The sequence below is a fragment of the Cannabis sativa genome, chromosome 2 (genome assembly GCF_029168945.1).
Source record: "Cannabis sativa cultivar Pink pepper isolate KNU-18-1 chromosome 2, ASM2916894v1, whole genome shotgun sequence".
In the NCBI taxonomy this organism is placed as follows: Eukaryota; Viridiplantae; Streptophyta; class Magnoliopsida; order Rosales; family Cannabaceae; genus Cannabis; species Cannabis sativa.
In genome coordinates this window covers 91,512,607-91,525,350 of record NC_083602.1, presented here as the reverse complement: position 1 = coordinate 91,525,350, position 12,744 = coordinate 91,512,607, and the positions used below count along the sequence as shown (strand labels likewise).

Below are 12,744 nucleotides of genomic sequence, written 5' to 3'. Positions count from 1 at the left end.
TTTGAATATTATTTTAAATCTTTAAATCTTGTATTTTATATACTATACCATTTGAATCATCTATTGATTAAAATAAAGTATAATAACACTTTCAGTCCTAATATTTGTTGAAATACATGTGTATATATATATAAAAATTAAAGAGACTTAAAAAAAAAACATTCGAATCTGATCTGAATAAGGAATATTACGAATTCAAGTAGGATTATAGTCGGATTAGATCCGACCCAAACTATTTACACTCTTATCCTAACAGTATATATATATATATATATATTTATATATATTTGGGATTATATTACAAATACACAAAAATAATAAAAATACGGTTGTATAGAATTTTAAATATTTTTACGATATATATATTAATTTTATTTATAAAAAATATAGTACTTTGATGTTATACATTTGTATATCCTTTTTTATGTTATTTGGATTTAGGGGTGTTCACAAAGTATCCGATCCAATCCAATCTGCACGATCCAATCCAATCCAATCCGCAAAATGCGGATATTCGCACTTGTGCGGATTGGATTGGATTGAAAAATCTAAAATCCGCACTTGTGCGGATTGGATGTTGTTTGACCTCAAAAAGTAACCGATCTAATCCAATCCGCACTTAATTATGTATATTTTTAAGAATTATAATATGTAATATATATTAATTAAAAAAAGACACAAACTTCTAATTTCTTAATCTTTTTTAGTAATATATTGAGTTGCTGCATTTTATTTATTTTGTAATAAAAACACAAGAAAAATAATTCTTATTCACATAAAGTTTAAATATGTATATACTAGCTTATTTATTTTAGTAATTAGATACATATATATTTTAGTGTAAATCTAAAGATAAGTATATATATATTGATATGTATGTATATTGGTTTAATTTGTATATAAATAAAGATAGAAATAGATTATTATTGGAGATTAAGAAACAATAGTCTTTTTTTAATTTTTTTTCTACGAAATATTAAATAATTTATTATTAAAAAAATAACCGATCCAAAATAACCGATCCAATCCGTACTATTGCGGATTGGATTGGATTGGATTTAAACTCTTATGCGGATCAGATTGGATCCAAAATATGAAATCCGCACTTAGTGCGGATTGGATGTTGTTTGACCAAAAAAGTGCGGATTGGATCAGATGAACACCCCTAATTTGGATGTTATTTTTCTGTTACTTTTATATATTTTTTATTTTCATATTATTTTTATAGAACACCGTAAAAATATATATATAAAAAGTTAATCGTAAAAATATAAAAATTTTACACAAAAAATAATGATCTTTATATATTTTCATTTGTTAATACAAAAAATCAGCTTAGAATAGTTAATTTTTTGTCATATTTCAATAAATTTACTACTATACAAAAGAAAATCAACAAAAACTAGGGTGCCGTTTGGTAACACTTTTGTTTTTTAATTTTTTAATCACAAAATGAAAGTAAAATTTTTGTTTTTAAAAAAATTATTTTTAAAAAACAAAAATGCGTTCTATAACCACTTTTGTTTTTCAATTTTATAAACAGAAAACAAAAGTGTGTTCTGTAAAGTTCATTTTTATTTTTATTTTTTGATTTTATTTAAGTCGGGTCTAAGTCCGGGGTCGGATTCGGGTTCAAGTCAGAAGCCGGGTTCAACGCCAGGGCCGTGGGGAGGGGATTTGGGTCCGAGTCTGGTCGTAATCTAAAAGATTGATTAAGAAAAAAAACTGTTTAAAAAAATATTGAAAGTGATTTTTTTTGTTTCTAAAATTTTGATTTCTAATTATAAAATTGAAAAGTAAAAACAGTTTTATAGAACATGTTTTTGAAAAATATTTTTACTTTTCTACTTTTAAAAACATAAAACTGATTAAAAAAATGTTACCAAACGCCACCTAAGATTAGAATATTATTGCGAATAGTCATTAAACAAAATTAGAAGTCGGATAAACTTTTACAAAAAAACATCTAAAATGGTACTATTGTCTATTGAGTATTCAAAAATCCATATTGATTGTCGTTTAATTTCTTTCATAATTGAAAAACGACATGTCGTACATAGAATAATATGGCGCCAAAAGGAAAAAAGCAGTTATATATAATAAAGATTTAGATAAATGAAGAGATTCTTATGTTGAATAAAACCCACACAAACAAACCCATCTCTCTCTCTCTCTTCTCTTTCTTTCTCTCTCCTCAACTCAGCTATGGCTCTTCTCTGCAGAGCTTCAGCTCCATCCACACTGCTACTACCACCACCACCAACTCCGATTACTGGATTCTCAAATCTCACCTGCTTGGAGAAATGTTCATCGGTCGTGATGATCGGAGCAATCGGTCGCCGGAGGAATAAGCTGATTCAGACTCGTCGATTTGCTTTGGTGGATGAACAAGATCAGGTTTCGTTTACTCAAGAAGAGAATTCGCTAATTGAAGCTCTAGTTGGAACCCAAGGACGAGGCCGCTCTGCTTCTCCTCAACAACTCACTGTATACATCATATAATTTTCTTCTAATTCTTATACATTTACATATATATATATATGTCTATGTGTATGTATATATATACAGCATTGGCATGATACTTATGGATTGATTCTGTAGGATGTGGAGCGAGCAGTGAAGGTTTTAGAAGATCTAAAAGGTGTGCCTGATCCGGTTCGTTATTTTTAACTCTTTTTTATATATGTATATACATATACGACTCTGCAATTATGTGTATAATAAATTTATGTGTAGTTATTTGTAATACATACATTGTTATGTGGTTAATGATAAATGCAATTGCAGACAAGCTCTGATTTGATTGAAGGACGCTGGCAATTGATGTTCACCACAAGACCTGGGACTGCCTCTCCAATCCAAGTACGATTGAATATTTTTGTATGAACAATATAAATTGTTGAAGCATACAGCCCTGTTTGGCAAATTTTAACAGCTTTGTTTTGAGTATTTTGTAAAAATGTGGGTTTTGAATTTTGTATTGTTCACATTGTTGCACTTAAATTTTTATGTATATTTTTTGGTGGTAAAAATCCTTATATAGTCATTTTATTGCACTTAAATCTCTATGTAAATTTTTTGTAATTGTTTTGTTATAATGTTTGTCCCTTTGTTGTTACAACCAAATGTGTAATTAAGATGAAATACATAGGAAATTCTGCTGCAAAAAAATTACATAGGAATTTAAGTGTAACAAATGAACTACTTAAGATTATTTGGTGCAAATTCCCCAATAATGTTATTATGCTACAGTGATCATGAAGTTTTGTGCATAATTGTAGAGAACATTTGTTGGGGTCGATTTCTTTAGCGTAATTCAAGAGGTATACCTTCGATCGAATGACCCTCGTGTCTCCAACATTGTAAAGTTCTCTGACTTCATTGGTGAGCTCAAAGTAGAGGTATTTAAATGTCTAAATCTTTTTCTCAATCTTTCATAATTCTTGTTAATTAAGACTGTTGATACTTTTATTCTAATTTTACAGGCAATAGCTTCTATCAAAGATGGAAAAAGAATACTTTTTCAGTTTGACAGAGCAGCTTTTTCTTTTAAGTTTTTGCCATTTAAATTTCCTTATCCAGTCCCATTTAGACTTCTAGGAGATGAAGCGAAGGGATGGTTAGATACCACATATCTTTCACCATCTGGGAACCTTCGTATCTCAAGAGGAAACAAGGTAAAAATGGAAGCCATTTCTCTCATAATTTGATCGAATCTCAAATTCGGAGAAGCTTAGACTCTATGAACATATCTCTGTAGTGCAGGGAACCACATTTGTGTTACAAAAGAAGACAGAAATCAGGCAAAAGTTGCTCTCTGCTATATCTACAGATAAGGGAGTTTTAGAGGTGATTTTGCTGCTAAGTAAGCTTTTTTCTAGTTGTGGTAAAGAATGGTAATTTGCTAAATTATCATCATCATAATCTGAGTAATAAATATGCTTGTGCAGGCAATCGACGAGCTTATCTCGACGTATAAGGAAAAGGGTATTGGTGAAATTGAGCTTCAAGAGGGAGAATGGCAAATGTTATGGAGTTCACAGGTAATTTCAAGCTGATTTTGGATTCATCATAGAAGCTAATGTTGATTCAAATATACATCAATGAGACAGTGATGTACTAATTAGGATTAATAGCTGAATGGTTAAGAAATTGAAGAACTTCTCCCTCAAATCTCTATCGGCATTCACTTTGTTGTAAGTTATGAAGAGAAGTATAATGAATAATTGTAAAACTATGTAACAGATAAAGCAATAATGTGGTAATTGGTTACAAGTTATTATTCTCTTAGTTAAGTTAGTTGCCAGCTGGTGAATTTAATTAAGCTCGGGATTGGGTTATTTATTTTCAGGTAGGACTCGAGATGCCTAGTATCCTATAAATAGCTTTCTTTGTCCCTTGTATACTTATCTAATTCACATTGTAAAACAGAGAGAGATTGAATGGAAGTTCTAAACACTAGTGAGAGAAGTTAGTCTTGAAGCTCATTTTAGTATTCTTGAGTTAGAGCGTCCTGTAATTCTCTGTAACTGTTATGGATGTTGCTCAACCGAGATGTAGAACATTGCTCATAGCTCGAACTCGTTAAATTCCTTGTGTTATCTCTCTTATTTTCTTGCATTGTTCTTATCACTACTCTAAGACTGTTTGAAGTTAGGTTTGTTTGTGTGAACTTTGTTGAAGCTGTTCGTGATTGAATCACAACAAATAAGTATAAAGCATTTCATCAGTTAAATTTATAGGAGTGATCTTGCTACTAGTTAGACTCTCTACTAGTCCTTGAATAAGAATCAAGAAGATATGAATGAACGTCCCATTTCATATTATTTAACAAGTTCTTGTGCCAAATATGACAAAATTTTCACACTTTAATGTTGCAGGTAGAAACTGATAGTTGGTTAGAGAATGCTGCCAATGGACTAATGGGAAAGCAGGTATATATATATAGATAAATATATATATATATTTATATAAAAGGTGGAACTTTGTTAATAGTTAAGTTAATACTAATTTTCCTTCATAAAGAAAATCTTATGGTGATGTGATTAGATTGTCAAGAAGAACAACGGTCAAATAAAGTATTTGGTTGACATCTTGCTTGGACTTAAATTTTCCATGGTTGGCACCTTTGTGTAAGTCTTCTATTATTATGTAATTTTAATCAGTCAATAAAATCATATTTTCGTTCCTAAATTGTCTCACATTTTGGTTTGCAGTAAGTCTGATACAAACACATACGACGTTACAATGGATGATGCAGCCATAGTGGCCGGTGGATTTGGGTATCCATTAGAGCTTGGAAGCAAGTTTGTCCTCGAGCTATTGTAAGACCACTCAATTATTATTATTATCATCACAAATATATGAAAATTATTAAGTAGGGCATTACTTGAATATTTTAATTTTTAGTAATTTGTCAATGTATATGATGATGCAGATATAGCGATGACAAGATCAGAATCACTCGAGGATACAACAAAATCGTTTTTGTTCATTTACGCACAGATGGAACCAACCAAAAATAGTGATGAGCTTGAAAGGTATAACAAGTTAATTAAATGATGAAACGTAAGTTAATTGGGTACATAAAATGTATTATCATATATTAACACCATTCTCATTCTAATGATGATATTGACAAAGTAGTCATTTCAAACCACAATATCAATCTTTTTCTTTTCTTTGTTTGGAAAGTCATATTACAATTTACAAGGCCTTATTCTTATAGGTATTTAAAGACCTTCCTCTGGTCCAGGGACTAGGTAAGGTAAGGTATAAGGGTAAGCTTTCTTTAGACATTTTCTACCACTAATATTGCAGAATTCGAATAATAGTTTTTCCAAAATAGACATAAAGGAAACTTTCTCACTTTTAAAAATTATAAGGAAAAAATAAAATGTGATTCAACTTTTGGAACCAAAGTATATCTTTCTTTATAAATATTATAACTTGAGAAAGAAGGTTACAAAAGTGTTCTGTTTTATATTTATTTTTGTTATATTTTAGAATAAGTTAAAAAAGAGTAGTAATGATATATATAACAACAACAACGTCAATAGCATTTGTTCTTTCTAATAAAAGCAAAATATACAATGAAGCTTCCTATGATTCTGAATAAAAACTTTCTTTTTTACAAAATCATATATTTATTCAATGTTCTTTTCTTGATAGTTTTCGTAACCCCCAAACCAAAATCTGGGATCGACTTTAGAGTACAACCAAACAAGGCTTTATTTGGCTTCCTTGTACATCAAGACAACTGGTTTTATTTTAGACTAGTTAGACTAGGTCACAATCTAAAGAAAAAGCAGCAAAGTTAATTTGGTCAAGTTTTATGATAAGAGAGTTAATTAACATTACAAGGCATATGAACTAACTTATTAAACAAGAAGGGTTATTAGACAAGTCAAAGAAGGATAACTTGAACCAAATCTTATTGGATAAGTACTATTTTGATCTTATGTTTGCAAAAATATTACTAATAGGATAGGACCTATAATGATTTGTGTGAAATAAAATTTAACAATATCCCAATAAAAAAATATTATGATAAAATTAGTTATGTTTTATTTTTACGTTTATGTTAAAAAAAATTATCAAAAATTAAATTCAGTCAAATACAGAATTTATTTTGTCATTTAACAAAATAGAAATTCCAATTAATAACTTGTATTAGGTATTAACCCAATCTTATTTAACATGCTAGAATAATAGAGCTAAAATATCAATAAGCAGAGAGAATGGTCAAAAACAGCAAATATTATAAAATGAAAAATGGTTCCAAACAATCCACATCCCAAATTAATATTATAATGGATTTGAACCAAGAATAAATGGCTGCTATGATGAATGTTACTCTCCTCCATAGTCAAAGCAAGTGTTCCTTCATAGAGTTCCCCTGGAAATATTAGTAGATTTAGTCAAATTTCCCAAAAACAATAAATTATACAAAGAAAACATACGAGGGATCAAAATGTTGAAAAGTGAATGAAAAATAGTACAGGTCAAAAAAATACAAGACCATCCACAATTTTCCTCATTAGGAAAATAATAAGCTTACCGGGCCAAGAAAGGGTTGCCGGACACCGAAACCTTTCTGGATTTCCACTTCAATATATTGTAGAATCTGTAATCATGCTGAAGATCTCAAATAGCAAAGTTTTAAGTTCATCCTCAGATGATAGTGATACTACTTCTAAAGATAAGAAACTGCATAATAACTTGGTTAAAGTAAACCAAGTCACTTATGAAGGCCATTTGACAACAAAGTTAGCAAAGCAAACATATTGAAGTGTTCTAACATACTTCGAGATTCGATTCATATGATCCTGAGAGCTTTTGTTCCAGGAAATCCATCTCATCCTGAAGGGCCGATAATATTTCTCAACTTGAGACTGTATAGTTTCCAAGATAAAACTTGGATATACTTACTTGCCAATCTCAACTAGAACTTGCAAAAAAGCTCTTCATGCTCAGACCCATCAATCAGACTAGAAAAAAACAAACAAAGATATACATAAACAACATTAAGGCATTCCATAAATTTACAATTGTAAAACAACACCATATGAGGGATACAACCTTTTTTAAAATTCAAACACCAGCAGTTTCAATCAATCAATTACCCCAAAATGCAGGTCAGGCCAAGTAACTAAAGCCCTTATAAACAACACAAGACATGTCAAACAAAAAGTAAGAAATCAGTAGTACATTAATATAATAGGCTATTAGGTACTAGTAGTAGTAGTAGATAGTGTTCTTACAATTTCACAAAGTTCATAATAAAACTTCAAAAGCAATTAAAAAAAAAAAGCAAACCTACTAAGAAAATTTAAAAACAAAACCCTACATATGTTTGTTTATTCCCCCTATCATTATTGCTAAGGTAGAATTTGGAGAACAAAGCCAGTTCTTACGAAAATGTAATATCCTCATTTACATAACAAAAGGCATCATCATCATCATCATCATCATCATCATATTATGTCCAGAACTCGAAAAGCAAAATATTCCGAAATCCAATTGGGTTATCTGTTCAGAAGATGCAGACTTACATTAATCCTCTTCATCAATGCTCTTCTTCTCCGAACAAGTACCATTCTCCACCGCCATCGCCATCTCCGAGTTACCCTTTTCTTCTTCTTCTTCCTCCTCCTCGATTTCGGCCACAGCTTCTTCTGCTCCTTCCTCCCCAGTCTTAACAGCAACCTGTTCTTCATCCTTAGTCTCAGCAACAATGTCATTGTGTCCCAATTCTTCCATTTCCTTAGAATCGCCATCGAAATCTCTACTCCCTTCATGTCCAGACAAATCAGGAGCACCAGAACCACCATCACTCTCATTCTCAGATTCATTCTCAACAACTTCTTCATGAACATCACCAACAACACCATGATTAAGATTACTCTGTCTCTCAAGAAACTGAAGCCTTCTTCTAAAATCACTCAACTCCCTTTCCATCAAAAAAAGCCTTTCTTTCAATGTTAAATTCTCTTCCTCTAATTGAGCTATATGGGTATCTTGATCATCAACTCTATTCTCCAAAACATTATTATAATCCATTCCACTGTAATTAGGGTAAATCATCTCAAACCTACTCAAATCATGATCCAATCTTCTCTCAACTTCAACATGTTCTTCAACATCACTCTCACCTTCTTCATCATCATCTTCATCTTCATTATCATTCCCAGGTGAACGAAGCCTAATCAAACCCTTCATAGAACCATACCCATCAACACCCCATTCTTCCTTAGCCATATCACCTAAAATCTCCCTCGACGGAGAAAATATCGGCGTCGGAAGAACCGCCGGAGTAACCGGACATGGAGAAACCAAAGAAGCTATTCCGCCGGATTTCTTAGCACGGATTATGAAAGATGTTGTGTTTCTAGGCGCATAAGGTGCAAATCTATTGTTGAACTTCTTTTTTGGATAGAATTTCCTGGCTTTTAATCGATTCTGTGACTGTAATTCGTGAAGAGTTGGAGGTTTATAACTGTTCGGACCACTAGGAAGAACTGGTTCGTTTCTTCTTGGATCTGAATTTTTCTTTCCTTTCCAATTGTTTCTTCCTCCTCCTCCTTGATTTTGAGCAGAGAAATTTGGCTTCGATGAATTCTGAAACTTGTCTTGCTTCTGTTGATTTTGCTGGTTTTGTTGTTGTTGTTGTTGAGAAGACCAAACCTTATTATAGCCATGGCGAAGAGGAAGAGGTTGTTGAGATTGACCTGCTGACATCATCTGAGACTGATTCATCAGAGGTTGAGAAGAAGAAGACTGATTCATCATCATCATCTGAGATTGTTGATTCAAACTCATCATTTGAGCCTGATTCATCATCTGAGATTGATCGTTCATCTTTTTCTTTTCCCCCAAAATCTGAAAACCCTAAAAAAAAAAAAAATCTTGAAATTTTCCAACGGAATCCAAAATGTTATTAGATGTAATTTTAAGATGGGAGAATCGTGAAATTTTTATGATATATGGCCTTTAAAATTTTCCTTAGAATCTTTTATGATAAAATTTTCTCGGGAAAATTTGAGTTCTTCGTTTTTCTTTGAGAGCGAATCTTTTGATGCCGTTTAAAGTAATGCTAGGCGGTTCCTAGGGCTCCTTTTATAGGTGAAGGGAGTTCGATTGGCCGTTGGATCTGTATCCGAATATTTTGACGGTGTAGATTAAACACGCGTAGTGGACACGTGGAAGCCGAATAGTTATGGATTTCAAAAGAAGATTTTAGAGGATTTAATTTTTTTTCTTTTTTGGTTTTAAATTAAATTAAAATCTTATTTATTTTTGTGGCGAAGGATTTTTTTTATCATAAAGGATATAAATAAAATAATTTTAAAGTGATACTTAAACTAAACCTCTAGCATAAGAGAGCTATAGTAGTACGGGCACCTTTAATATGCGGAAATGTATTGTATTGTGTGGTATTATATTGTATTAGTTTATTTAATATTATATTATATTTACTATGGGTTGGGTTCAATTTTGGGTCTCGAGGCGGGGTTTAGGTTTGAGTCTCAAGTCTTGCGTTCGGGTTGGGTATCGAGTTCGAATTTGGGGTTCGGGTCGGATCGAGTCCTGTCTGGGTTCGGTTCGGAACCGAAATTCAGGTCTGCGTCCAGGTCTAGGTCCCTAAATTTGAATCAAAAATTGGGGTTAACTCTGCCTCCTTTGTAAATATTATAATATAAGCTAATACAAACTATTTATATTATATTAAAATTTTTAATCGTAATAATTAATACAATATATTATTTTTAAATAAAATAATATTATTTATTGTCTACTAAAGCAGTCTTAGCATTTATAAAAATATTATATACATGTTTTAAATATTTTTAATTAATTTTAAACTTATCCTACTTTTTCATCTTTTATTTACTGTTATTTGAATAAATAATGATTTTTTTAATAAATAACTAAATAAAAGGAAAATTTTAGAATATACCCCTTTTTAAGTGGTGTATCCATATTAGTTTTATATTTTAGTCTAATTTTTTATGGTCTTTGTTATTATATAAGATATTTTTGAAAAGTTTAAAAAATTCGAAACAATTTAAAAATTGATAACAAAATTCAAATAAAATTTCTTATATAACTATAACATATACAATTATACAAAAAAAAAAATTAATTAAAACTTTTTATAAATGTCGAAATAGAAATGAATGTATTAGTTCAACCAATTTTTAGAGAGATACATTGTAAAAACAACCAATAATATGAATAAAATATAAATAAAGTTTTAAAATGGCTTTAAAATAACAAAATATATCTTTTTCTTTTTTCTTTTATGTATAAAAGTAATATCTTAACACTACATTTGAGTGAAATGCAGATATAAAATTACATGCGATCATTATGACACTTAATGCAAAATAAGTGTGTTTATTAATTTAATAAAAAAATTACATGATGATGTTAGTACCATCTTGACATAGCCAGTTGTGGCCAGTATTAAATATAGGAAGTAATTGTAGCCAGAATGCCATTTTCCATAACTGTTACTAACTGTGAATATGAATAATGTTTATGGACAATAATTTAAATTAGGTGGAAAACAATGGAGTCAAAGACAATACTAACGTTTTTTTATTTAACTATTTTTTTGCTAGAAAAAAAGAATCATGTAGATTATTTTTCCATAGTTTCAGTAGTTCAGATAATTTAAGGGATCACGTGTGAGTTATAGGGGTTTTATACCTCATCTTTCATCTAAGGCCAAGTATAATCCTTTCCATGAAGGATTGTGGTGAAATTTAAACTCTTAACCCAAACAATGAAGGAGGCCGTAAAAATATTCCTACTACTATACCACACAACACGTAGTTTATATACTCTATTGAGTGGTACTAATAATGTCTTTCAAATTAATTTTTGTATAAAACAATTAGGAAAATTTATGTTTGAAAACTGTTTTTTTAGAGATATAGCCGATAAAACTCTGTTTGAGCATTTAAGATAATTTTTTGGTCTAATTTTATGAAATTCAAAAATAAATAAGCTAAAAAGAAAATTTAAACAGTTTATTGCACATGTACAAAAGATAAAACACTGCTTTTTATATTATAAATTATTTCGAATTTCACACACAAAAAAAAAAAATAAAATATCTTAAAACTATAAAAAAAAAATTAAAATAAAACATTCACCTAAACCGAAAGAGTTCATGGTTATAATTAAATATAAAATACAAAAGAGAAATGCTAAAGGGCACCAGTGGTGTTTAGCACCCTCCTACGTGTCAATATCGTTATTGGTCCAACTAAGTATCGGGTCCCATATAATTTAGAGGAAATTACGCAGAATATGGTATTTTTTCCTTAGATTTCATAAATATGGAAAAATTAGAGATTTACTTAACTTATGGCTTTTTTACAATTTAAGTTAGTTGTATGGAAAAAAATTTCCATATTTTTAAGTTTTTATTAAATAAAGCCACATTTTCATTTTATTAACCTATGTTTAGAGATTTTTAATATTTTTTAAAGCAAATCATTAATATATATACATTTATATTATTTTTATATTATAATTATTTTATTTATTTTAACTCTACATAATCATTCTTTCTTAACTTAAATTTTTATTTTATTTTTTCTTTAAAGAAATCTATTTATTAATATATGTAGAAGGTTTATTTTATTTTTGACTTAATTATTACAAAGTATTTTTTTATTTATTTAAATATAAATTAACATTTTGATATTATATTTTATAAAGGAATGCAATGATATTTTATTTGAATTCTTAGGTACCAAGTTACTTTAGAAGGCAGGATAAAAGACAAAAAGACAAAAACAAAAAAACATGTTACTTTTGCACTAAATCTAATTTAATATTTAAGGTTCCAGGTTACTTTAGCAAACATCAGGTTACTTTTGATTTGTCAATAGGTTACATGTGTAAGAAATATAACACATCAACCAAATTTAATATTTCAAGTATCGAATTATTTTAAAAAATATTGGGTTACTTTTTGATGTTGCGAATAGGTTACATATGTGTAAAAAATGTAGCACATCAACAAAATTTCATATTTTAGGTACCAAATTACTCTAGAAAGCAAAATAAAAGACAAAAGATGGAAAATTAAGCTACTAACAAAATTCAATATTCCAGGTACCAAGTTACTTTAGAAAATATCAGGTTACTTTTTGATGTTATTAATAGGTTACATGTGTAAAAAAAAATATAGAATAACAAGAAAATTTAATATTTCAAGTACCAAGT

The 12,744-nt window shown here is 29.7% G+C and overlaps 2 protein-coding genes across 3 annotated transcripts; one reads left to right on the top strand and one right to left on the bottom strand.

Annotated features, from left to right (window-relative positions):
• The first annotated feature begins 2,121 nt into the window (after positions 1–2,121).
• Positions 2,122–9,591, top strand: LOC115718410 (probable plastid-lipid-associated protein 12, chloroplastic). 2 transcript variants are annotated; one of them, XM_030647186.2, is made up of 12 exons: positions 2,122–2,487; positions 2,602–2,655; positions 2,788–2,862; positions 3,282–3,401; positions 3,486–3,677; positions 3,766–3,849; positions 3,951–4,043; positions 4,881–4,934; positions 5,050–5,132; positions 5,217–5,324; positions 5,438–5,540; positions 5,729–9,591. In XM_030647186.2, the coding sequence occupies exons 1-11, from the start codon at positions 2,206–2,208 to the stop codon at positions 5,523–5,525; spliced, it is 1,233 nt and encodes a 410-aa protein (XP_030503046.2). In that variant the 5' UTR covers positions 2,122–2,205; the 3' UTR covers positions 5,526–5,540; positions 5,729–9,591. The 2 variants fall into 2 exon arrangements, with proteins under 2 accessions (XP_030503046.2, XP_030503045.2); XM_030647185.2 differs by lacking the exon at positions 5,729–9,591 and having other exon boundaries at positions 5,438–5,683.
• Positions 7,682–9,360, bottom strand: LOC115718916 (uncharacterized). The gene has a single exon (XM_030647733.2). The coding sequence runs from the start codon at positions 9,358–9,360 to the stop codon at positions 8,056–8,058; it is 1,305 nt and encodes a 434-aa protein (XP_030503593.2). The 3' UTR covers positions 7,682–8,055.
• Positions 9,592–12,744: the final 3,153 nt, after the last annotated feature.